The following is a 24,814-nucleotide window of genomic DNA, read 5'->3' as shown; positions in this document are numbered from 1 at the left end:
TTAATTCAGGAAAAAAATTGTGAGTTATACCCTGAAATGTTGAGTGACCATAAACTCAATCATGAAACTTTTTATCTCTTTAGTGTATTGCCTCTTCGTCATAACCCAGATGACCTCATGGTCTTTCAGCATGATGCTCCTCGTTTCATTCAGAGTGATGTACTTGTGCACACCTGCTCTCACCTGCAGTGCTTCATATGACGTCATTGTTGGATTGTACTCCAACCCCTCCTTGGAATTGTTCTTGATGACGCAATTGGAAACTTCAAAGAAGGAATCTCTGACGGAGAGACCAACACCTTGGTTGCTGCTGACTGCTGAGCTCCTCAAGTGGCAGCCACCGTATGCCTGCATGTGTTTGTACGTTCAAAAATGAAATCATTTTTTCAATCCAGCAAGATGTAGAAACAAGAGATAATAGTTTAGTGAAAACTACAATTGATATACGGTTGCGTTACATCGTAACACTTGGAAATATAATGCTCTAAATCGACGTTACATAGCTATGACCATAATCAAAGACAAAACATTTAATAAAAATTGAACTTGACGATCCAGTTGAATAAATGCAGTAGCCAGAAAAACTACTGAAATGAAACATTTTTGTGTAGAAGATAGATACGTAGTGATTGTATGTTGCTGGGTTCGATCAAGCGAGCATGCGCATGCAAGGCAAAGTTAGTGGTTTAAAATTACTTTTTTAAAGAATTTGCTTGTTAACAAATTGTTTTTCGTGAACAAGGCAGTTTGATAAGAAGTTGTAAATTTTCTTTCCTTCGCGACATATTCAGAAGCGAACATGAATGGACGAGCTGTATTGGATATCAATAGATTCATGGTAAAAACAAATCAAAAATTAGCCAACATCATTCTTCATGATTTGTAAGCCGTCGTGAGCATTGTTTCTGATGCTGAGGTGGTTGAGGGCATGCACGTTGTAGTCGATTTTCAGGGCAGGGACGTACACGGGCACCGATGGGTCATTCAGGCCTGCCCCCTCAATCACCACGTGAGACATTCGACTGGATGACGCACTCCCCAAAAACCTTACCCCTACAACGTTAGAGAATAATCAAATTCAAATTATATATAACAAAGGTTAATTTATCAAACAACAGCACAGCGGCTTAAACAATGGAAGTGCACATTTCAAGCTGTGCCAGTAAGTTCTTTAATTCAAAAGTGAATTGAATGTTGGCTATCAAATATAAAATGGTCAAGCATTACATAATAATGAGCAATTGGGAGCAGCAGAAATGAACTGACCAGACCAGGCGGGATGATGACATCTGACATAAACGTCTTGCGTATGATCACACGAGTGCTCCGTCTGACTCTCGCACGCTAGCAAGTTAACATCCAAGTCACCACAGCTCACGTGACTCAACCTGATGTCCAGATTCAAACTGCTGGTCTTCGGTTTGACAACCTTGACCTTCCAGTCATCAGGACGTATGACGAAGCCCATCATGTTGCAGGCCACTGCCGCATCCCTCATTGTCCATCCCTGAAAATTATTTTTCTTCCGTTCATTTGAAAATATTTCTTTGCCACATATAGGATGCTCAAAGTCATTCAGAACATTTTGCATAAAAAAATTGAGAATCTCTTCCATATTTCTAAATTCAAGAGCATATAAATTTCTGGGGAAGAACCTCATTGCAGACAGTGGACCAGGCATCAGATTCATTCCTGCGAACTTGCAACCATCCTTCAGTTTTCGTGGGTCCACCAATAAATTTTACGAGTGAGGTGTCGTTCACATCTTCAGAAAAGCCATCAAACGTCGACGCAGTATGCGCCAACGATTCATTTTTTAACTTCATCACGATAGGATTTTCAGCGGACCCATCGAATTCAACCTGTCCTTGTATCAACAAGCCGAGTGAGTTTTCAAATTCGAACACTGTCCCTGCAAAAATCATCAAAACACATTTGATTTCCTCTCACGTTTAAAATGGTGAATGGAATTCCAAGTGTTCAAAATCCAAACATGATGCAAACCTGGCTTGACGATGAGTTTTCCAAAAGGTTTAACACTGATATCCCGATCGACGTAGTAGGTGTGGCCTGGTGATGTCGTGAACTCCCTGGTCAACCTGCCTCCAAGTTTGGAACCTCTAACAAACTCGACCTCAATCTCGATGTTCCTGTCAGTGAGGACTGGCCCGTAGAGCCAGGCATACTCCAGCGATGGATGGTAGAGAATGCGAGCCAGATTGAATCGAAAGGCCTGGTCGAATATTCTCTCGATCACGTAACTGTTAACAAGATTAATAATAAATGACGAAATGTTCATTTTATGATACAACTAGTAGATAGGTAACCAAAAAAGATAGAAAGCGCTGATTAAAAAGTAACAATGAAAATGTGAAGTTTGACCGGCTCAAAACAAACAATGGGCAACAATATGGCAGACCTGTAGTTTGTAGTTCCCCACCACTGTTCAGATGCTTGGATGTTGGCGTTCATCTCGAGAAGATGTGTGGAGAGTTCGTACGTGGACTCTCTGTTTATCAGGTGGTTCCTCTTCAGGACAACATTGTCCGAGGAGACGACGAGAACCGCATGTGACCTTATCCGCTCGTTCAATCCCTCCAGTCCACTTTTTATCACATTATCTTCCAGAAAGTTGTACCTGCGTATCAATTTCAACACAAAATTCAGCATCAAACGTTCGCTCCATCCAACAAACACTCGTCATGGATATCGTGTGTAGGTGCGGTGAAGGCTGGCTTAATTAAGCCGCGGTATACATTCACGCATCTGAAATGAGAGGAAAAATATCTTTAAACAGGCTCGCTTTTATTTTATTTGCTGGACCATTTTTTAAGTAGTTTTTAATGTTTTAATCAGGGTATATATTTCCTACAGATAAAATTTTAATTAATTTTCTTCGATTTTAACTAAGCAGAATAAAAAAAACTCTGACCTATTTATTCCATGCAGAATATAAATTGGGTGCTGATGAGAAAATCATAATCAATTTGAAGATAACATGGAATGGTGTATAATGCTTACAACGCACCTGAATATCAATTTCTGGAGAAGACTTCCCTGCGATAGTCTGAGGAAGGCGACATACTGGCCACTGTTTTGTAGGAAGCTGCAGAGATAGAGAAATCAAGTTAGGATACCAATCGTCAGTTTAATGCAAGCATTATAGCTTCTATTTCAATGGAAAGTTTCGTAACAATGAATGGAATAAATCTAATGACAAGTCGAACAGAAACTATATTAATGTTTTAACTTGCGTGAAATATAAAATAAAATATAACACAATTAATATACATTCACAGGTTGATTAATCGCAAAGAAATTATTGAATCAACATGTTTTTGGTGTGGGTGAAAAATTCTTTGCATTAGGTTCCATGTTATTTCTTAATGTTAGGCGTTGTAAGATGAAGCGAAACGTTATTTTACAACTTACTGAGGGTAACACCCATCAAAAATTGTACATTTTTTTGTAATTTTGAAAGCCTATCAGTAAAATTCAACACTTTTTTTTCGTCATTCATTATCTCATCAATTTACAATTATGTTGCATGATCAGCACAGCTACTTTGTCAGCATATGAAAAGATAGCAAATAAATAAGCCATGTAGCGTATGAACTTTTTAATCAATAGAAGTGACAACAAAGCAACATCAAAAATAATAATTTTTTTTCAAACAATGATAAAGCAGTTATGGGTGACTGTATCCCTTGCAAACACCATCAACCCTAACTCTCACCCACTTGTTTCCCTCCACTTCATAGTCCACCGCCATCCCCTGGAGGAACATCAGTCTTCGGAAATCGTCGGAATTGTCAATGAGAAGAACGCGTTTTTTGTGCTGTTTGAAGGTGTTGTTGGCGATCCTGCCGACCGCATTCAACATGGGAGACATCCTGATGGCATGGTCCTTGTTTCCCTGAAATATGTTGTACCTTGTCGGCGTGGTGTTAATGTTATTGGCGATTGTTAACTATCACACAGAATTATTCTAATCTAAACGTAAAAATGTATCATAAATTCGATAAAAGTCATTTTCATTGCCAGCAACCCATCTATCTTGAATAATAAAGTTGGCCATTGTTAACTATCACACAGAATTATTCTAATCTAAACGTAAAAATGTATCATAAATTCGATAAAAGTCATTTTCATTGCCAGCAACCCATCTATCTTGAATAATAAAAAAGCAAGCACATCTGAAGAGAGGGTAAACAGTCGAGTTGAAAAGAACGAACGAACGAAAACTCACCCAATTGTGATATTTGTCATGTTTTGAAGAGGAATATTGTTGTAGCAAGTCAAGAACTCGATTCCATTCTTGTGGTTGTCAAGGAAGAAGCTGTCGTTGACAACATGAAGGGCAGACCTACAAAAATTCGCCACACTCAGGCCGTGACCTATGTTGCCGACAAAAGTCGAAAAGGAAACCTCGGTTCGCTGATGTCTGCATTTAAGGACAACATTTAAAATATCGCGGTGTTAATCAGCGCAATAGTATGATGCAATTTGATGTAATAAGGGTTAAAAAAATATTCTTGCCATTTGACGATGATGTGATTACATAAATTGAGAAGCAGCCTGACCTGGCGTATCTGGTCTTGTTGTCAATGTTGGTCTCGTTGAAAGTGATGTTGACGCCGTTGCCCAGGTTGAAGTTGAACGAGGACCTGTTGAAGATCCTCCAGCCCCCTTCCACTGTAATGTTGACACCATTGTCCATATTGTAAGCGACCAGTGAGGAGTTTATCAGCACATCGCCTGTGAGTATGTCAGTGGATCAATAATAGAGGTCATGTCATCTTTGAATGGTCGAATGAGAATTTATTTCAATTTACGCCATTAGCGTTGTAGGTAAGATTGACAAATTTAATAGAAGTTAGCATAAGCTTACATAACCGAAAGTTTTAAATAAAAATTAAAAAAACAAAATGTTGTTTAAAATGTAAATTGTACAGTTAATAATTGAAATACAACTTAAAAAAAGCTGCAATTATTATTATTATTATTATTATTGATATCTACGAAGTCAGCAGAACATTTTAAGAACTGATTAAACATGAAAGAAGCAGAGCAAGCAAGCAAGCAAACCTGCACCGCCGTAAACTCTCACACCGGCCCCATATCTGTTGTGAGTGATGTTGCTTGCGTTGACTATCACGTAGTTCCTCAAGTTCTCAATGAAGAGGCCATGTTGCATGTTGTTCGTCACCAGAGTGTTGTTCATGAAAAATTCTGGAGCTGAGGCTGTTGGGGAAAAACATTTTAAGATTATGATTCAAGTTGTTTAATTCAACCATAATAAAATTCATTATTTTTTGAGTTGGTTTTCAATTTAAATAATTTCAAAATGACATTAAATCAATATTGCTCGGCAAATAATAAAAACAGCGCATCAATTTAAACTTTATTAGGAGCAAATAAATCAAAATTTGGCAGATCATTAAAGAATTATAAAAAGTCGATTCAATTGAACGGTAGGTGCGTGCATGTAAGCATTTTGAAACAAACGTAAAACAAGGAAGACAAAAATAAAATCTGAATAACAAACATCTTTATAACAACATCTATAAACTCTAAAAACAACAAGTCCACAGACACTAACCAACAGCGGAATCGATGACAATTGTGAACTTGATGCAGGTCTTCAACGTCTCACACGACCTGGAAAACCTCGGAGACCAGGTGAACTTGATGAAGATGTTGTCGTACGTCGATGTAACCCCCATAGGCAAGGTTCCATTAATTATATCGTAGGAGCCGAGGATGGGATAGGTCTGGTCGGAGCCGTCGTGAACAACCAACTTGCCTTGGTAGCCTGGTTCAATGTCCATCTCGAGGACATTCATGGTCAGTCTCTCCCCCACCACCGTCGTGAATCTCTTCAAAATTCAGTGAAGAAAGTTTGCGAAGTGTACTTTTAATGCACAGATTTAAAACAACTATAAATTTAACATAGTGATTGAAAAAAATGACAGTTTGACTTAACCACAGACAGCTACCAGAGTTAAAAACAGTTTCCAAATAAAATTTTTATCAAATGACATAATAACCAACCAAACCAAAAGAATACTCCAATTTATGCATAACGAACCTTGAGGCACTCGTATGAAAAATTTGGTATGCCGTGGATGACCAGTGGAAATGTTTGAAGACGCAGGTGGGACAGGTCACAAAATGTGGCCTCCTTATCGTATATGACGTAACGACCGGACAGAAATTTCACTTTCACTCCGTTTCCATAATTTGACGTGAAAATGTTATCGGTGAGCGTCACGTGACCCAGATGGCTCTCAATTGCGATGCCGTGCCCTGCGTTCGTAACATTAGGCAGAAGTTAATGATTAGTGTTCCATTGCTTGTTTTAAAACAACCAACGGCATTCTAAATGAAATTTGGTAGTTTTAAATGAATAAATAAAATATTATTTAACCCAACGTTGCATGTAATAGAAACTTTAAATTACTAAAAATCTAACACAACCGTTTGTCCATCGGCGAATTGAAATGTTCATTAAAATAAAACAATGAAAAACCAAACTGAAGCAACCAGCCTCTGTTATTTTCAAAGGTGGAATTGTGGACGACAGTGGTTGAATGTACGTTGGTGAAGTTGATGGCGTCAAGAGCAGAGTGGAGGATTCGAACGTTGTAAAGATGGGGCACGTGCGGGTCCGCCCTCAGAGATGGGATCGCATTTCCATCCTTTCCTGATCCTTTTCCATTCAGTCAAACAGATCAACAATTAACTTATTGCAGAGAACATCGATGGGTTGTTGAGCGAAACGTTAAATATCGAGTTAGTTGTGATCAAAATGAATAGGTCAGTTTTGACAACTTTTCGTGAAACTTTAGCTAAACTTTGATAATGGCAATAAGACTATTGTGAGCTGCCATTATGTTCATATTAACTGAATTACGAACGTGAAAAAGTGTAAAAATTGGAAAAATATTTTCATTTAACCATTTGATATCAATCAATCTTATGGAAAATGTTCAGAATGATAAATAATGAGCTATTCGGACATTTTGAAATTAAGAAATAATAACTAAAACTTGTTTTTCTAATTTCTATTTATGATGATGAATTGAACAAATTTTTAAACATCCAGGTAGCATTTGCTATATCTAATTACTTTTTTAATTATTGAAATATGTCATTTATAAAATTCATTATATTATTAAAATAACTAGAAGCGCTTATCATTCACACGTCGTAACAAAATGTGCTAATTTAACAATCAATAAATTAAAAAAATATTATTATCCCATTGTAGGATATGACAAAATGGGACTGACAAAGATCCCAACTAACCGGCATAGAGGATGTCAACAAATTGGAGAACGGAAGTGGATTCATTGGTGCTGATGTGGCCATTGATGACCTTGCGAGTTGTTGTGTTGTAGAATTCAATACCGGACCAGAACTCATTTTTAGCCGGGTTATGTGGGGACAGACCCTTACAACGGAGATGGATGGTTCGTTGGTGGTCTGTTTTTAAGGAGCGTTCAGTGTACAATAAGCACGTAATACAAAAATTTCATGCTAGTAGCAAACTGAACTTTAAAATAAATTAATAAACTTTCAATGAATTCATCAATCCAGTAATACAAACCAACTCAAATTTAATATTTAAAAAAATTATAACCCATTTTGAGTTTTGAAGCAAAAACATTAAAAGTTAAATAATGATACCAGCGAATAAAACTAGAAACATTGCCGTTTAATAATAATTACATATATTTGTATTTGCAATTATTGATTACAATGAATTTGTCGGCGAAATGGTTTATGGTTGTAATAAACTTATAACTAATTCTCGATATCAATGTACCAAAAATTATGGTAAAATGCATTGAAATTCTTAATAAAAAATATTTGTTTAGTTAAATTGTGTATTTTTCAATCTTCATTTAGTCGTAAATAACTTACTTGAAAACAGTCTGAGCTAAATCTTAAAACCACGCAATATTTATCACTAAAAATTCAACTGAAGGACTTGAGCACTTCACTTTCATTTGTTTCATGGTTCTTCATTAAATGAATTCAACCTAACTAACGACAAATATCAAATCCAATCTTGACTTTAGAGTAGCCGGGACACTGTTTAACACTGCTCTCCTTGCCTGCACATGATGGGGCATGATAGAGCATGTACAAGGTGTGGTTGTATGTCCAGGGAAGGAAGGCGAAAGTGCCTGTCTCGAATCCCAGCTGTCTGCAAGCCACGTCAACATCTGCCTGGGTCCAACTGAAATGAAAGCGCAGTTAGTTTTAATAAGAGTGTGTATTTATAAGAGTTTTCAAGAGAAATATTATGAAACATACCGATTATAAAACATAATTTACAATAAAAAAACATAATTTACAATAAAAGTTTGTTGAGAAATCGCTGCTTCCACAAAATTATGAACATTATTATTTCAGCATGTAATAATTTTTATACCCTTTGAAAAAATATCCAAATCTGATGTTTTAATAGTAAGTTAGTAGTGAGTAAATTTTGCTAATAACCTTTTTTGATGAATTTACATCAACTGTTTTTACTAACAGTCAATGAAAATGTAAAACATTACATGCTAAAATATGCAACTATGTGGGTACATATTATAAATAACATTTAAAAAAAACTTGAATTATCATTATAGCCTACCATTATTAAAAATTTTGTTGATATAATTATTTCTACAAATATCAGAAAAACAGAATTTTTTTTATCCAAATTGAAATCAATGAAGAAATATTTTTTCATTGTTAAAAATTGGCAAACATTTCCAAGTTTGATGAGACAACGAACGAAGCAACCAACTTGACGAAATTGGCACAGACACCTCTCCACTTTCCATTGAAGAGAAGTTCCAGCCTGCCCAGGTGCACACTGAAGTCTTCCACCAGACGAATGTCATCGGGCCATCGTGGTTGGTTCAAATTCTCCAGAGATGATTTTGTGAAAACAATTCGCTCATCTGGTGTTCCCTGCCAAGTTTATATTTATTCACGTTTACATGGAAAAATATACTTGGAATTTACAAAAAATTATCGACTTAGAAGATAGTAGAGACTTCATGAGCCAATTTTTAATTTGACATATAATTAATTCTAATATATATATATATTTAATATTCTAATATTCAATACACAATAATGAAATATTTATTAAATTTTAAAAATATAAATTGGTATTTTTAAATTAAAAATTGTAAAAATAAAAAAAAGTGTCATAAAACCCATAGCTAAGCAGTGAAGACTTTGAAGAGATTGTATAATTGTGAAATATACAAATATTATTTAATAATCTTAATTAAATTAAAAATAAAAAGTGGATGGCTTTAGTGAATCGGTTTTGAAATTGGACATTGAAATGATAGTTTTAAAAAATTATTAAGGCTATAAACAAAGATTTAAATTGGAATGTGGAATATTACACAACATGGAGAAATAATACGCTGCAGAACATAATGTTGAATGCAATCTTCTTCTTTTTCATTCGAAGTATGAAAGGTCCAATACAATAAAATAAACTTGATAGATATAACAGACTGATATCAAACCTGAGCAATCAACGTGCCATTGATACCAAGAGTCACAGATGGTCGGAAAACAAGTCGTGATCCAGGCTTCAATGTCAAGGTGGCTTCCTCCATGATTGTCAAGTCTTTTTTTATTTCACATGGACTGTCTAATTTACCTATTGTCACCTATAATGTGGGTATTTTTAAAAATTTTTTAGTTCAGCATAATAGTTTTGTGATTAATCATTTTTATATTACATTTTATGTAGATTGACTAGTAAGCACACCTAATGTGTACAAAAATCTATGTTTTATTTATCCTAAGCGAACAATTTCAAATATACAAAAAATATATAAATAAATTAATTTTATCTCTTATTTTACTACTATCCTTATCCTATCATCACGATCATCACATCATTCCATACTCATTCACTTTTACTTACAAGTTTACAGAAATTAATTATATACTGTAATGAAAACATTACTCTCCAAACCAACTCAAACATAAGTGAAAATCATACAACGTTAGAAACTTTAAGTTTAAGATGAAAATTAAATGATTGGATGAATATGAAATGAAGCTTGCCTGTCTTTGGATAAATCCCCCATTTGATATTAAATCACAATTGAAAGTCGGGGACGCCGTGTGAATCATTAGAAGAGCAAAATGAATTGCAATGAAAAAAGTTAATTCTGAGGACCACATCTTTCCTCTCAAACTTTTTCGATTAGGGATTAGTGATTGGGTTTGCGGCGAAAATGCAATCAATTTGTTATTTTAAACATTTCGGCTTATTTACGGGTCTCAACACGTGATTGAAAATGACAGGTGTATCCAGGTGAGTTAATAATAATAAATAATAATAGCTTCATGATAACCGCATGAGTGAGTATCGCTTAATTAATAAATTAAATATGTAAATCATAATTAAATAACTTTTAGTTAATTAAAAAACTCTTAATTAATTAAAAATTTCCTAATTAATTAAACAACTCTCAATTAATAAAAGATGTTTTATTAATTAAATAACTCTTAATTAATTCTCTTTGCATTTTAAGACCTTTAAACAACTTTTAAAACAGTTTTATAATAAAAATTTTAATGAAGAAAGCTCTGGCCAAAACTTCCACAGACCAGTTTTGTGGTACCTACGTCAGCTGCAGTTTCAGGTGGCCTTAAATACGATTACGTTAAGTTAAGCCAATTCTTTTTGCTCTTCACTGGCTTCCGGTTTATCAAAGAGTTATTTTCAAGATATATTTAACGGTTTTTAAATGTTTCAAAGAAGTCGCTCTAAATATTTAACTGACAGAGTCATTTCTAGAACAATGCCACTGCTGAGTGAAACATTGCGTTCTGACAAATAAGTTTTTCTCTTTGTACCTGAGACAAACTTGGTTTTCGGTCGAAGAAATTTCTCCGTAATGGGTCCTGCTCTCTGGACTCATTTTCCAAGGGACCTTGGTGATCCTGCGTTGTCTGTTACTCGTAAAAGGTTGAAAAACCATCTTTTTGTCCAAAGTCCGCGTTAATGTTTTTTCCTTCCATTCATTGCATTGCCTTAGTAAAGTGCAATAATCGTTAGCGCCTCTGAGATCTTTTTAAAGGGCGCTTACAAACACACCAATAATAATAATAATTTACATTGGAGAATCTAGGGAGAAGCCAGGGGGCATGTGAGTCAGAAATAAAAACCATTTTATGTGTAAAATCGACCAAAAATTAATCGTGATAAGCAAATCGTGATCCAGGCTTCAATGTCAAGGTGGCTCCCTCCATGATTGTCAAGTATTATTTTGATTTCACATGGACTGTCTAATTTACCTATTGTCACCTATAATGTGGGTATTTTTTTAAAATTTTTAGTTCAACATAATAAATTTGTGATTAATCATTTTTACATTACATTTTATGTAGATTGACTAGTATGCACTTCTAATGTGTACAAAAATCTATGTTTTATTTATGCTTAGCGAACACTTTCAAATATACAAAAAATATATAAATAAATTAACTTCATCTCTTATTTTACTACTATCCTTATCCTATCATCCCCCGGTGAAAATTTAAAATTTTTAAAATTTTGCCTTTCCCCCGTCAAAGTTGTCTAGATCCAGCATTCCACATTCAGTAAATAATTTATCGTTGTTGGAAAGAAATCAGAAATTCAGTGGACTAAAATTTCAGTTGGTTTAAAATTTATTACCTTTATATAATTTTTCAATGGGTTTAAAATTTATTATATATAATAAAAAAGAATGAACCAGTTAACGTTATTGGTAACGAATGGTCTTTATTTTATTGATAACCACAAAAATTAAAATACTCTCAACCAGTTTTTTTTTTATTAACACTCCCTATACTTAATGTGAAGGCAATTCATCTCTCTCGCTTCTGCAGAGGGAGAGGAGTCAATTGTTTAAATACAAAAAATATTTACTAAAATTCCATGAATTGAACTGAATGAAGTATAATTAATAACTTTTTAATTAAAGTAATTTTTAAAAATTAAAACTAATGAAAAATATCAAAATTAATCACGAGTTGCGATGTAAAACAACATAAATCCAGATTTCTTAATTTCTTATTACTATGGTACACACCATTATTTATAACAATTAATTATTAATAATTATTACTATTAATTAATTAATAATATTATTAAATATTAATTATTACACGACATACATATTATTGTGTCATAAGCATTAAAAAACACATAGGAAGGGGGATTTCCCTGCATGAATTATAACAGATGAGTAACGTGCAAATCAAAGTTATTATTATTATTATTCAAAACAGCACGGGCAGAGCCCCTTGCCAAACAAAAATATAGAGATTCGAAAATATAAACCATAAATAAATAAAATAGGTAATGTACATAATAAACTTATCTTTTATATATAAATAATAATGCACAAGTCAACACAATAAATAAAACAAACACTATTGATTAATCGTATTAACAATTAAGACCACCGAAAAAATGCATACAAATCAGTTATGTATCAAATACTAAATGTTGAGTGTTAAGTGCTAAATGTTGAGCGTTGAATTTGCGGACAGACAGAGGTCAGGACATAGTTTTATATTTCTTCTTATCATCCTTTGATCAGCTTCACAGGGTATGTTGTGTTGCTGTAATATTGAACAGTGTGTTTGTATGTGAGTGTGTGTGTGTATGTGTGTGTGTATGCATGTATGTATGCATGTATGTGTATATGTATGTAATGCTACATTTAATATGTTGAAGAAAATGTGTTAGTTTGCTTGCATGTATGCTTACTTCCAAGTTTGCATAAGTGTGATTACATTGTAGTGTGCACGTACGTTTCTGTCTGTGTGTTAATGTATGTCCAAAGGTGCGTACCATTCTAGGCATTCGTTTGTGTGTTTAGTTGTTGGGCAATATTTCAACAAATTGATGTTGTTGTACGTCTGAATTAATAATATATCTTCTCCATGTGTTTATGGACTTATACATTGTGTGTAAATGCGTAAATGTTAATGTGATAGTGTGCATGTGTATGTGTGTGTGTGTGTCTGTGTGTGATGTGTGTGTGTGTGTCTGTGTTTATATAATTTTCAGGTGAATTATTAGAATTATTTAATTATTTATAAAGATCACTGCGTTTTTGGCCGAAAACGCAGTGATCTTTATAAATAATTAAATATAAAATTATTATAAAATTCATTAAGGAGCGCTGTTGAACATTGCGGAAATAGCGCTTTATAAGCTAATTGATTGATTGATTGAATTGATTGTACATTAATTTTAGTGTTTGTGTTTAAATTCTTTTTTTTTATTATTACAACTTCTTTGCTTCACTTTTCCTCTTTACTTTTACCGCTCGTGTTGGTGGTTTGGTGGAGTAGTAAACACTCTATTTTTTCTATTATCGTACCTGATTCGCAAATTTTTAACTTATTAATAAGTTTTGTAGCACAGAGTTTATTCTTAATTCTAGCATGTCTTTCCTCAGATTAACAATCGATCAATCAATTCATTGGAGACAGCAAAAAAAGAATTTCAAAAACCTCAGGTTCATTTTGTTTTATTTATAGTTTATATTTAATGATGTATTAACTGAGCTATCTGATTTCATTTATGTAATACATTTCGAAGAAGTTGTATATCAACTATAGAAGCAGATAAATTTGGTAAGGCAAAGATTTTCAAAATAAAATCAATATTTAGAAAAAAAAGCTTATTGGAGTGATGCAGTTGTAACACTTTTATCAACTACAGGCTATGTTTTGAGCTAAATGCTGTGGGTTGATTAGATGAAAAGGTTGGTAAACAAGTATGAAATCACACTTTCTGTTGTTTACATAGAATAGTATAGAAAACTTTAAATTTGGCTCCATCCTTTATTAATATTCATGACCGACCGAACCGCTTTATTTTTTTCAATTTGTGATTTTTTTAACCGAATTGTTTCATTTTTTTATATTTGTAATTTTTAATAAAATTCTAATATCATTATTTATTATTTTTAAAATATGTTAAAAACATGAGAACTATTTTATTTGCACATTATATTTTCATATAAAAAAAAGACCGAAGTATCCTCTATTAATTATCGTTAGTTAATAAAAAAAATACAAAAAAGTTTCAAAATTTTAAACCACGTTATAATGTCGTTTAAGTTCCAGGGCTTTTTGGAACCGCTTTTTTCTGTCTCCTATGGTGCGCAGCCACATAAATTCGTCTAGCTACGATTGTATGTGAGCATCGCACGTACCATTCATTTTCTTAAATTTTTGTTTGGCGCATTGCCACAAATTCTCCACTCCATTTGTATGCATTCCGTTTACGGCCCGGAATGTAATGGAGTGATTTATGGTTTGGTGGGCTAGACCGGTTAAGGCTGTTATTCTGTTATAAGCAGTCCATTGATCCGTCCAAACTGTTGTACCTAAAATTATTAAAATCGAATTATATTTCATAACAAACAGAAATGAATTTTAAAATATTAAACTTTATGAAACCAATTGGGCAGAACATGTCGCTGTATCAATGGCAACAACGTGGCAGCATCTCGTTTATCTACTTCCACCAGAAAGGCATATTTTGTTTGCTTATCGATGCCTCCAGAAACCCAGTGTGTCCTAACTGGACGTGCATTTCGGTTCCTTGATTTTTTTGCAGATGAGATGCAGCTTTCATCTATCTGAACGATGTGTCGGGGGCCACCTATTCGTGCAGGGTTATCACAAGCCCAATCAATGCATAGATCTCGATGTAAATTGAACCAGTCAGGTAATGTGTGCCCGACGTCCAAATCTAAAATCGACGCAACCGTAGCCTGGCTAACGTCGTACATGGACCAGAAATAAGTCATTTGTTTGAATTTAAAACAATACGCATCATCATTTTTAAAAAAATTAAATTTTTTATAAACAATGAAAAAAAATCTTACCAAAATACAATTTGTAAGGGATATTTGGCTATGGCTGTAGAAACTTCCATACCTAATTGTTTTTGTGGTGCGGCACCTGGAGTTTCTACACCTCCACAAGTAACCATCTGTCATTGTTGCACTTTCTGCAAACCTTTTGTTTTATTATTTTTGAAAAAAATCAAAATCTGACAAACGAGCAAACTGTACAGCATGCAAGGCAGTAGTATGAAATGATAACACAAAAATAGTTAACGGAGAAAAAACATTTAAGCATGAAGCAAACCTCATGTCTGCAAGACGGCGGCATGTTATAGTGGCTGCTATCAAACCATGCTGTTTTGCCCACCTCACAGCATCTTCTTTCTTTAAAATATAACCTATCAGTTTCATTAAATTTAGGCTTTTTTATTAAACTGTAACAGATAAATGAACCTTATTAACAATATCTAGTGTTGAAGTGAAAGGTTGCTCCATAGCAGCCTGGTAAGACTGCACAAATTTTAGCAAGGCCAGTAGCTATTACTTGACAGGTATGTTCATTTTTTATGGTAAAGTTAACGTCTTGTTGAATAACTATATCTTTACAACCATTTGTTTTCTTAGCGCATACCCAAGTGGTCTTTCCTTTTTTTGTTTTGCTTTTAACTGTTAAATTGTGCCAATCACTGGAAACTAAATGATCTTCCCCTCTTTTAGTTGCCTGTTTAACAATTTCAAAGGCAATCATGGGTGGAATTTGCACATTTTCTGTTGTTATGGCTAATGGTGCAATTGTTTGTTCTTGAAAAATTGATAGATTTTCTGTTATGGGTAATGGTGCAATTGTTTGTTCTTGAAAAATTGATGGATCTTCTGTTATCAGCATAGGAGTAATGATTTCCATCAAATTATGTTGTGTTTCATTATTTGATATGCAGCTATCATTCTTCTCGGCAGAATTAAAGAGTTCAACTTCAACTTGATGTCGATGGTCAGGGTTTTTCACTACTTCGACACATTTTTTACAAATGTGTGGCGAATCACTCCCATCTATTATCAAAATTTGAAATTAAATTAAATTTACAAGACACATAAAAAGATTCAACAACTAAAATATTATAATTATATCAGTCTAACTAATTCACTATTTTGGTTCTATTTATTTGATTTTATAAATTGCAAATAATTGAGTTTTTGACCTACATCGATTGTTTACAAATATTTGCTATCTCTTATATCGCTATCTTATCTCTTATACACTATCTCCTATTTAAGGTTTGCCTTACCTTATCGCATTATGTATATAACAGTTTATATTATTTGCTTTATTATTAATTATTTAATAAAAATTAAAGAAAAATCATAAATTAAAAATATGAATAACTATAAAACTATTTTCTTATTATTGACCTGTCCCATCCAACCCTTTGTCTCAACCATCCCCACTCTCCCTACTTTGTCTTGCTTTACTATATTGGTAGGTAGTGTAGCCTGTACCACATTTTTGATGACACCATTTTGTAATCAATCAATCAATCAATCTTCGTTTAGCGTCCAGAGACCCAGTTCCCCCGAGGTAGGACGTCATCTTGTACAAACATCGCATGTTAGTGCATGTTGTTTTGCAGTGACTTTTTGCAGAAAATCAAAAGTAAAAAAAATAGAACAAATAAACCGTACTGAACAAATAGGAACTGGAAACTATTAACTACGATTTTGTTTAGTTATTACATAGACATAAATAATAAATTATAAAGTTTTAATAAATTTAAAAAATAAATTTAATAGTTTAAGACCGTAATAAACAAATAGGAACCGGAAACTATTAGTTTTGTTTAGCGACTTTGTTTAGTTATTACATAGGCAAGTAAAATAAATTACAAAGTTTTAATAAATTTAAAAATTAAATTCAAAATTTTTTTGGATTGAAAAAATTATTAACAAATTTTTTGGACCAATCGTCTTTGATTTTTGGACCAATCGTCATCAAATATTTTGTCAAAATTTTCCCCAACTTCATCAGTCTTAAAAATTAAATTAATCTTTTTAATTGCGTCATATGTGGAATTCCACCTTGTAACCCCAAGCGTAACAAGCAACATTGTAAGTGGTTCTGCATATGTCAGTGCTGCAATAATAAAAACTAAAAAAAAATTGTTAAACTTAATTAAATCAACTGTTTCGTTGTTCAGCCACGTTTCTGATATAATAATAATTTTGAAAAAATCGTCGAATTGTTTTAATAAGATTTCTAGATTTAATAGTTTATGAAACAAACTTCGAGCATTCAGATGAATGATTGGTAGGTGATTGTTTTTAATATTATTCTTCAATTTTATTACGCTAGATAATTCTTTAACCATGTAATATTTTGATTCTCCAAAATTCTCTTCTATGAAGTTTTTATTCATTGCTATTTTTGGTTGAGACATTTGCCGACAGGTCATTGACAACATTTGCCGACAGATCATTGAAACACCATTCGCGTACTCTGACTTGGTCTGGCCAGATTTCTTTCTGCATTCATGAACTCAGCTGAGTCTGTTTCATGAATACAAAATCTGAAAGCAGCACTTGTCTGTTGAACATCGATTTTGTCAGAGTTTGTGTCTTGTGTGTTGTTCGATATTGTAGTTTGTTTTGAAAAATTGATTAAAACCAAGCACCTCAATTTTCAATCCATTTATGTGCTCGCTCAACTCTTGTAGTGCATAGTTGGTCCAATCGACCAACGTAAAAAATTTATTTGGCGAAGGTTTCATCGCTTTCAAATTTGTTTGTTTTTCAGTTTGGTTGCCTATAACTGTTTTCATATTTGCTATTTTTGTATTGTGTGTTATTTTCTTTGTTTTCAACATGCATGTGTTTTCTTAGGTCCTGTCTTGTGACGCTATTGACCTGCAGTGATATTTAACTTGCAAAATTCATTCTACTTAAACTTTAGTTTTACTTACACAAAAATCATTTTACTCAAGTTTTACTTTTAGTTTTGGAATTCTTTTTACTTATACTTATACTTAATTTTAGAGTAATTCTTTCTACTTATACTTACATTTTACTTTTACTTAATTTTTTAATCATTCATGGTTATAATTCGGTACTTTATTTATTTCCAAAAACACATTAAAAACAAGGACATAAAAATAAAAATCATTAAAAATTCAAGTAAATTGTTCAATTAATGGCATATTTAGTTTTAAATACACTCTTGTGGCTAACATTGTTCCCAATTTGTTCCTTTTTCCAGATGTAAGCATCTGACAAACCGAAAAAATCCTCTCAACGTAAGCTTGTGAAGCAGGTGCAGATAATAAATCTAACGCAACTGGTGCAAGTAAACTATATTCAGTTTCTCGTGATGTCCAAAAATTGAAAATATTGTCGATACTATCAAACTTGATCGATTTAACATATTCCATGTATTGGTTCAACTGTTGCTGAATTGATGTTGATGTTTTAGTAGCCGAAACTTGGTTTTGATTTAAAATCTTTTCTGCTACAAATTTGAAGCGCTTTGCTTGGGGAACGACATTATCTACTTTTGTGTTTGTTGTTTCTGAAAGAACCTCAAGATCTACTGCATGGTATCGGCTATAATGCACCATCTGAAACAAAAATAATTTAGGTAAAAAAATTCAATGAAAAAGTATACTGTGAAAGATTAAGTAAAAATGAAGTATATTTATTAACCTGTTCAACAAGAAATGATTTCGCAGACTCAAGCAGTCTATTTCCATCATGTGTGAAAAGAACAGCTGCCAGATTGGGATCAACCAAACAAGCTGCTGCTGGTAATGGGTTGTAATCACGGTTCGAAGGGTTTAAGAGAGTCAAACCTCTTGCGAAGCTCAATCTGCAGACATCCCGCTATTTCTTCAGTTAGCAAATACTGATTGAGATGTAAATCGATGTCCAACAATGAGGGAATTACTAATGAAAGATCAGTATAATCAGTCTGTAAAATATCTGTTTGAATTGCAAATGGTTCAAGAAGACCGACGAGGTCTTTCAATTTTGCCCACTCGTCAACCAACAATGAATCAACCCCTATGGAAGTTAATACCTCAGTTGTTGCTGTTCGTATTTCTAGCAATCTCTTAATCATTCTAAGAGTGCTATTCCATCTGGTATTGTTGTCAGCAACCACTGTCTTTCCACATCTCGAAATTAGCATCTCAGTTGCCTTCGTTGATTTCCGTATTTTTGTCACTATGTGACTTGCCTTACCAATGAGTTCGTTGTATTTGTTGTAACCTTTTTTTATTATCAGCTGGAGCGTATGTGACATGCAGGCCATACGCCTGAAAAGTGTTTCTGCTGATATTGGCAGAGTTAAATCCAATTCTACCTCACTATCTTCATCTCTAGATGTTTCAGATGATGAAGAGTCACTTCGTTCATTTCCAACATCCCTTTGATTTTTTTGTTCTTGTTTCTCTTTCAATATTTTCACTGCCTTGATCATGTTTGAGCCATTATCTGATACAATCATAAGTATTTTTTGTGGACTAATATCCCAATTTTTTAAACAAGAGCTTAAAACCTGAGCCAACTGTTCTCCGCTGTGAGGATGAGAAAGAGGTGTCAAATGCAATGTTAAATGTCTTACCATTTTGGCGCCTGGGTCAAAGAAACACGCTGAAATTCCTAGGTAAGAACACGATAATCCCTTTTTCGTCCAAGCATCAAGGCATATCGTGATTTTTCGACTAGTCGACAACATTGCCTTAATTTTTTTCTTAGAGTTTGACCAAGTACTGTTTAGCAACTTAACCAGTGTTCCTGAAACTGATTGTTTAAAATTATGTCTATATCGATGTATAAAGAATGGCGTAATGAATGCAAAACAAAATGAATAATCAACCTGGAAGTTTAAATTTTGGATCTGAAATGTGAAACATTTGCCTAAAAGTTGGATGATCCACAATTGTTATTGGAGATCCAGTTCCGATAACCATTTTCATAACTGCTTCAACACGTTTGTCATGCTCTTTTCCTGACCATTGACTCATATTTGAAAAAAAGGACTTGATGTTGTTTTTCTCATGTTTGGCATTACTAACAGTAACACAAGATTTGCCCTCTATTTGGAATGACATAGAATTTTTATAATAGGAATGACATGAAAGTTTATTAATTAAATTGTTTATGTTATGTTATATTTTATTTATTTTATTTCACAAAATTTACAACCAAAACTATTAAATTATACAAATACTACTTACTTTGTTCTTGAGATGCAGGCGTTTTAATTTGTTGCTTTTCTCTGTCAACTGACTCAACAAAATTAGAGACTGGAGCATGTTTTGATTTTAAATGTAACTTCAAATTGCTGGTGTTTTTACCTGCCAACAAAAATCAACATTCTTCACCCTTTTCATCTAATACAACACATTTACTTTTCTTTATCTCTTCATCAAAAACAAAATACTCCCATACTGAACTTTCTTTTTTTCTCCCTGACATCAGTTGAACTAAAGTAGTCATTTTGGCCGAAAATGAACAAATAACGAACAAAAAGCAAAATAGGAGTACTGTAATTCTAGTTGGTTGAGAATAAAGAAATAGAAGACACAAATAAAAAGAAAATGGAACCACGTGCTTTGTGAAAAGTGAACTTCCCCAAAGATCATAATTTGCAAAGATTTAAAAAAATTAATTTTGAGTTCAAAAAAATTTTAAGTATAAGTAAAATATTGGCTTTAAAACTCTTTTTACTTTTATTTTTACTTTTACTTACAATAAATTCATTTTACTTAACTTTTACTTTTACTTAACAAATTCTTTCTACTTATAGTTTTACTTACACAAAAATCATTTTACTTTTACTTTACTTTTACTTAAGTTAAATATCACTGTTGACCTGTTGTTATTCATATTAGTATATAAACTGGATATATCGGCCGTCACAAGTATTTGTTGGTTGTTCGTGAAGGTGGTCGAATTTTTCTTCACAAAGGTCTTTGTGTCTTTTACAACAAATCTCAAGTGTTTTAGGAGTTGTTTTAATTGTATTTCTACAAATGTTGACGATGGCTGGTTTATTGATTCTATGTCACTGACAATGGGTCTTCCTTTTGGGTTGTACTCCTCAAACCAGTCCTCTTTTTCTTTGTGGATTTTTGGTAATGTATAGAAGTATCTTGTCCTGGGTATAATAGGTGGTAATAGGTTGGAAAAGATTTTCCTGTTGATTATTTTCAGTTGTTTTTATTTAGAGAGCAAATTAATTATGTCCTGTCCATTATCAATTGGACCTGTAATTTTCTTGCAGAACTTTGTATCAGCTAGTTGGCTTTCTGCCTCTTTGATTTATCCATTATCACAAAGACACTTCTTTTGTCGGCTTTCCGTAATATGATGATGTCATTACTTTTTATTTCAAACAATGCCTTCCTTTCTGTAGGGTTAATGTTTGTTTTTTTTTCAGATTCAATTTTAGGATTTCATTTTTGTTCTTTGATATGAATTTTTGTTTTAATTCGTTTATTTCATCAGTGTCTGCTATACAGTCATTTGATAACTTAGATTGTGGTGGAATCCATTTTGATTTAAAATATCTTCCGTAGTCCGGCAGATAGGGTAGTGTGTTTTTATTTATGTCCTTATTGTTGTCGAAGAAATCATTGATTTTAATGTTCCTTATTAGTTTATCGATTTCCTCCATTATTTCCGTTACTTTCATCTTTTTAGGTGTAATTATGAAACCCAGGCCTTTCTCTAATAAACTAATTTGGTCTTTGGTCATATCCCATTTGGATAGGTTCAGGACATTTTCTGTGGACGCGTTAAAACGGCAGGTTTTTTTGTTGATATTGTGTGCATACATTCTTCCAATATGCTTCCATAAAACTACGTATGCACGTACAATCATTATTGTTTCTGCATGATTATTGGTTGCTGTTTGTCATTTCATAAACGATTTTATCAGCGCGTGTGGATCTTTTTTTATATTCTCCACATTGCAATTAGAATCCTGGAAGGGCAGGATGCTCTTTATTATGTCCAGAAACATCTGTTTTAGATGCTCCTTGGGATTTGCGTTGATGATGATGTTTTTGTAGACCAGATAACCGTCTATGTTCTTTGCATCCTTGTCAAGGAGTTCATCTGCTCCTTTTAGGCAGCTGAAGATAATCGTGTTGTTCCACTCCTTTGTTTTCCTTCCCAGTGAGCTTGTGGGGATAAGCTTCTTTGTTATACTCGTGGATCTTGCAATCAGATCGCTGCTTTCTTTCTCCTTTATTGGTTTCTTTGTCTTGAACTACTTTTGGGCTATTGTTATTAGCCGCATTACTCACCATTTTTCTGAAGATTTTTTTTTCAATAAATAGTTCTAATTTTTTCAACTTTTTGTCAAGAATTGACTCAAATTTAGCTTTTTTTAAGCTTGAAATTTTAAAAAGGTTATGATCAGCATATTGAGGCAATTTGCTCTCAATTTTGTTGCTCAGAATAGTTTTTATTGTCAGTATTAAATTACTAACATTGCCCTTTTTAGAATTTCCAGAACTGTTTGCCTTTATTTCATCATCTTTTTCTAGATTTAATGCATCTAGATTGCTGGTAAGTTTTTTTTACAATTCTAATATTCTCACAATTATAGAAATTCATTATTTCGTAAATGAATTCCGTGTAATCGATTTTGTCAGAATTATTAAACAAATAACACAATAACTCGTTAATGCAAACTGCTCGCGACATCGTACCGGAAACATAGTTATCCTTTTCATTTCTATCACACACATATCAATCAATCAAAACATAGTAATAATAATAATAAATAAGATAAGAACATGGCATGCATCGACCTTAATTACATTACATTTTTCTTAGTACCCGTCAGTCTGTTTAAATCGGAGATCTGTACTCCTATGCCACCTATGGTATCGTCATTGTTTACATTCTGTCCCTTTAAATTTGATTGACGAGCCATTTAAACCATAAATATTAATTACCACTGAACAGCATCCTTTAAAAGTTCATTTAAGTTAAAATTTTTGAATACTTTGCATGTGATGTCACATCTCAAAGGTTATCACGTTCTTCGTGTATGTGATATGGTGATAGTGCGTGCAATTGCGCACGTCATTCGAAGAGCTGTTGAACGTCACAAAAATACCGCTGTATAAATAATGGACGTTTTTTAAATAGTCAAATTAAAAGGTTCACGATTGCGCCGAATTATTAAAATTCAGAAACAAAAAAGATAATAGTTTTAATTTAAAATTTTTATTTAAACAAAATTAAAATATTTACATGATATACAAGACCAAAAGATTCTTAGAATTATACAGGATAATATGTACGAATGAGCTCTAAAGCTCTCTGGAACGTCACGGTTCCTGACATTGCGTTGCCACAAAAATTCATCAAGATATGTAGACATGTGGTCATTACATGTACTATTCATCCGTTTGATTTTTTGTTTGTCACAGCGATGTTATTAATGTGTTTGAATTTTGTAAGTTTATAGGTGATTGACATGCACATGTTCTTTTGTCAGCTAGAAGATCATGAAAAATTTTTCTACTTAAAATTATTAAAATTGAACTATATTTCATAACCAACCAAAATGAATTTTAAAGCATTAAACTTTATGAAACCAACTGGGCAGAACATGATGCTGTATCAAAAGCAACAACGTGCCAGCGTCTCGCCTTTCTACTTCCATCAGAAGAGCATCCTTTGTTTGCATATCAATGCGTGCATTCTGTTTCCTCGATCTCTTTGCAGATGAGATGCAGCTCTCATCTATCTGAACAATGTGTCCATGGCCACCTATTTTTTACGCTGTTCATAACGTAAATTGTTTCATTTTATTTCATAATTATAATATTGACTCAATTTTCTCTTTTTTTGTTATCCCTAATTTTTAATTTCATTTCAATTATTCTAGATATATATGTGCTGCTTAATTTTTCAGTTGATATTTCTATTTTTGGTTATGTGTAAATTCTGTTCACGAGGCCATCCATAAATTAGTATTTTATTGCTAGGATGAACCTTTTTACTTTTGTAAATAAAACTGTTCAAAAAAAAAAATATCTGCGCAAACACGTGGTCTACACATACACACACGTGCGCACTTAAACGCCGAGCAAATAAATAAACTGAGATATCGTAACACACACTTATGTTGAGTTGAATTTATATGAAATAAAACATAAAATATCACATTATGAATTAAAGAAAGAAACAGAAAGTTAGTTTTAAATGTTTTAAAAGTTTTAAAACGTCATTTTCTTATTTTTTTTCACTTTTAGTTGTATTTCTTTTGAAAAATATCTTTTATTAAGTTCTCAGTACCAGCTTTGTCAAGATCTGGGACATAATCATGAACTGTATCTGTAATGCAAAATTTGAAATTTTTTGAAAAAATAACTAATACTTCTTTGGTTATTATTTACCTAAAAATATTTTGTAGACTGAATCTTTAAAGCATACTTTTTTTGGATCGTTTGGATCGTTCACTGACTAATAAGCCAAATGTTAAAAGTAAAAATTATATTGCTCCAAATTTAAGATGTTACGGAAATTTTAAAAATAATTAAAAAATGATTTAAGTTTGTTATAATACCTATTTTACACGATTTTATCACCAAAATAAAATTAAAACATTGGAAAATAGCAACAATCAACAAGAATATATAGGCATGCACGATCGGAACGAATAAAGAAAATTAAAGGAAGTAAAAAAGATTAACAAAGAAATTTAACATGCTGCTAGTTAGTCTACTTGCATCTATGAATTCCAGTAGTTTAATATCAACCTATCAACTAAATAATTTGTATCTAATATTTATGTAATATATTATAAATGCAATAGCCTAATATGGTCAGAGTTGAAAACCGTGAAACGTTCACCTTGCAGTCCAGATATATAGCTATCGAGACGTCCATGTAGCTATGACTAT

At 32.9% G+C, this 24,814-nt stretch overlaps 6 protein-coding genes across 6 annotated transcripts; all 6 read right to left on the bottom strand.

Moving 5' to 3' along the window:
• Nucleotides 1-24: 24 nt before the first annotated feature.
• On the bottom strand, nucleotides 25-11,021 carry HELRODRAFT_178722 (hypothetical protein; the record flags this gene model as incomplete). The annotated part of the gene is made up of 19 exons (XM_009026804.1): nucleotides 25-348; nucleotides 866-1,053; nucleotides 1,267-1,711; nucleotides 1,764-1,912; nucleotides 2,005-2,261; nucleotides 2,420-2,638; nucleotides 3,029-3,106; nucleotides 3,741-3,932; nucleotides 4,250-4,444; nucleotides 4,584-4,758; nucleotides 5,089-5,244; nucleotides 5,603-5,879; nucleotides 6,092-6,309; nucleotides 6,533-6,712; nucleotides 7,312-7,488; nucleotides 8,058-8,248; nucleotides 8,807-8,973; nucleotides 9,549-9,695; nucleotides 10,908-11,021. The coding sequence occupies 19 exons, from the start codon at nucleotides 11,019-11,021 to the stop codon at nucleotides 25-27; spliced, it is 3,849 nt and encodes a 1,282-aa protein (XP_009025052.1).
• Nucleotides 11,022-14,229: 3,208 nt separating this feature from the next.
• Nucleotides 14,230-14,463, bottom strand: HELRODRAFT_85927 (hypothetical protein; the record flags this gene model as incomplete). Its single annotated transcript, XM_009026675.1, has 1 exon — nucleotides 14,230-14,463. One exon carries the CDS (start codon nucleotides 14,461-14,463, stop codon nucleotides 14,230-14,232), a length of 234 nt encoding a protein of 77 aa, XP_009024923.1.
• A 26-nt stretch (nucleotides 14,464-14,489) lies between these two features.
• On the bottom strand, nucleotides 14,490-14,858 carry HELRODRAFT_178721 (hypothetical protein; the record flags this gene model as incomplete). The annotated part of the gene is made up of 1 exon (XM_009026803.1): nucleotides 14,490-14,858. The coding sequence occupies one exon, from the start codon at nucleotides 14,856-14,858 to the stop codon at nucleotides 14,490-14,492; it is 369 nt and encodes a 122-aa protein (XP_009025051.1).
• Nucleotides 14,859-15,354: 496 nt separating this feature from the next.
• HELRODRAFT_178720 (hypothetical protein) lies at nucleotides 15,355-17,710 on the bottom strand (the record flags this gene model as incomplete). Its single annotated transcript, XM_009026802.1, has 3 exons — nucleotides 15,355-15,947; nucleotides 17,394-17,475; nucleotides 17,564-17,710. 3 exons carry the CDS (start codon nucleotides 17,708-17,710, stop codon nucleotides 15,355-15,357), a joined length of 822 nt encoding a protein of 273 aa, XP_009025050.1.
• A 348-nt stretch (nucleotides 17,711-18,058) lies between these two features.
• Nucleotides 18,059-20,384, bottom strand: HELRODRAFT_178719 (hypothetical protein; the record flags this gene model as incomplete). Its single annotated transcript, XM_009026801.1, has 4 exons — nucleotides 18,059-18,502; nucleotides 19,853-19,980; nucleotides 20,123-20,242; nucleotides 20,297-20,384. The coding sequence occupies 4 exons, from the start codon at nucleotides 20,382-20,384 to the stop codon at nucleotides 18,059-18,061; spliced, it is 780 nt and encodes a 259-aa protein (XP_009025049.1).
• A 1,619-nt stretch (nucleotides 20,385-22,003) lies between these two features.
• Nucleotides 22,004-24,800, bottom strand: HELRODRAFT_178718 (hypothetical protein; the record flags this gene model as incomplete). The annotated part of the gene is made up of 7 exons (XM_009026800.1): nucleotides 22,004-22,460; nucleotides 22,718-22,809; nucleotides 23,020-23,021; nucleotides 23,508-23,678; nucleotides 24,207-24,245; nucleotides 24,308-24,374; nucleotides 24,765-24,800. The coding sequence occupies 7 exons, from the start codon at nucleotides 24,798-24,800 to the stop codon at nucleotides 22,004-22,006; spliced, it is 864 nt and encodes a 287-aa protein (XP_009025048.1).
• Between the last annotated feature and the right edge of the window lie 14 nt (nucleotides 24,801-24,814).

This window comes from Helobdella robusta (genome assembly GCF_000326865.2).
Source record: "Helobdella robusta unplaced genomic scaffold HELROscaffold_49, whole genome shotgun sequence".
Lineage (NCBI taxonomy): Eukaryota > Metazoa > Annelida > Clitellata > Rhynchobdellida > Glossiphoniidae > Helobdella > Helobdella robusta.
Note: the sequence above shows the minus strand (reverse complement) of the source record. Positions and strands in the feature narration are given on the sequence as shown.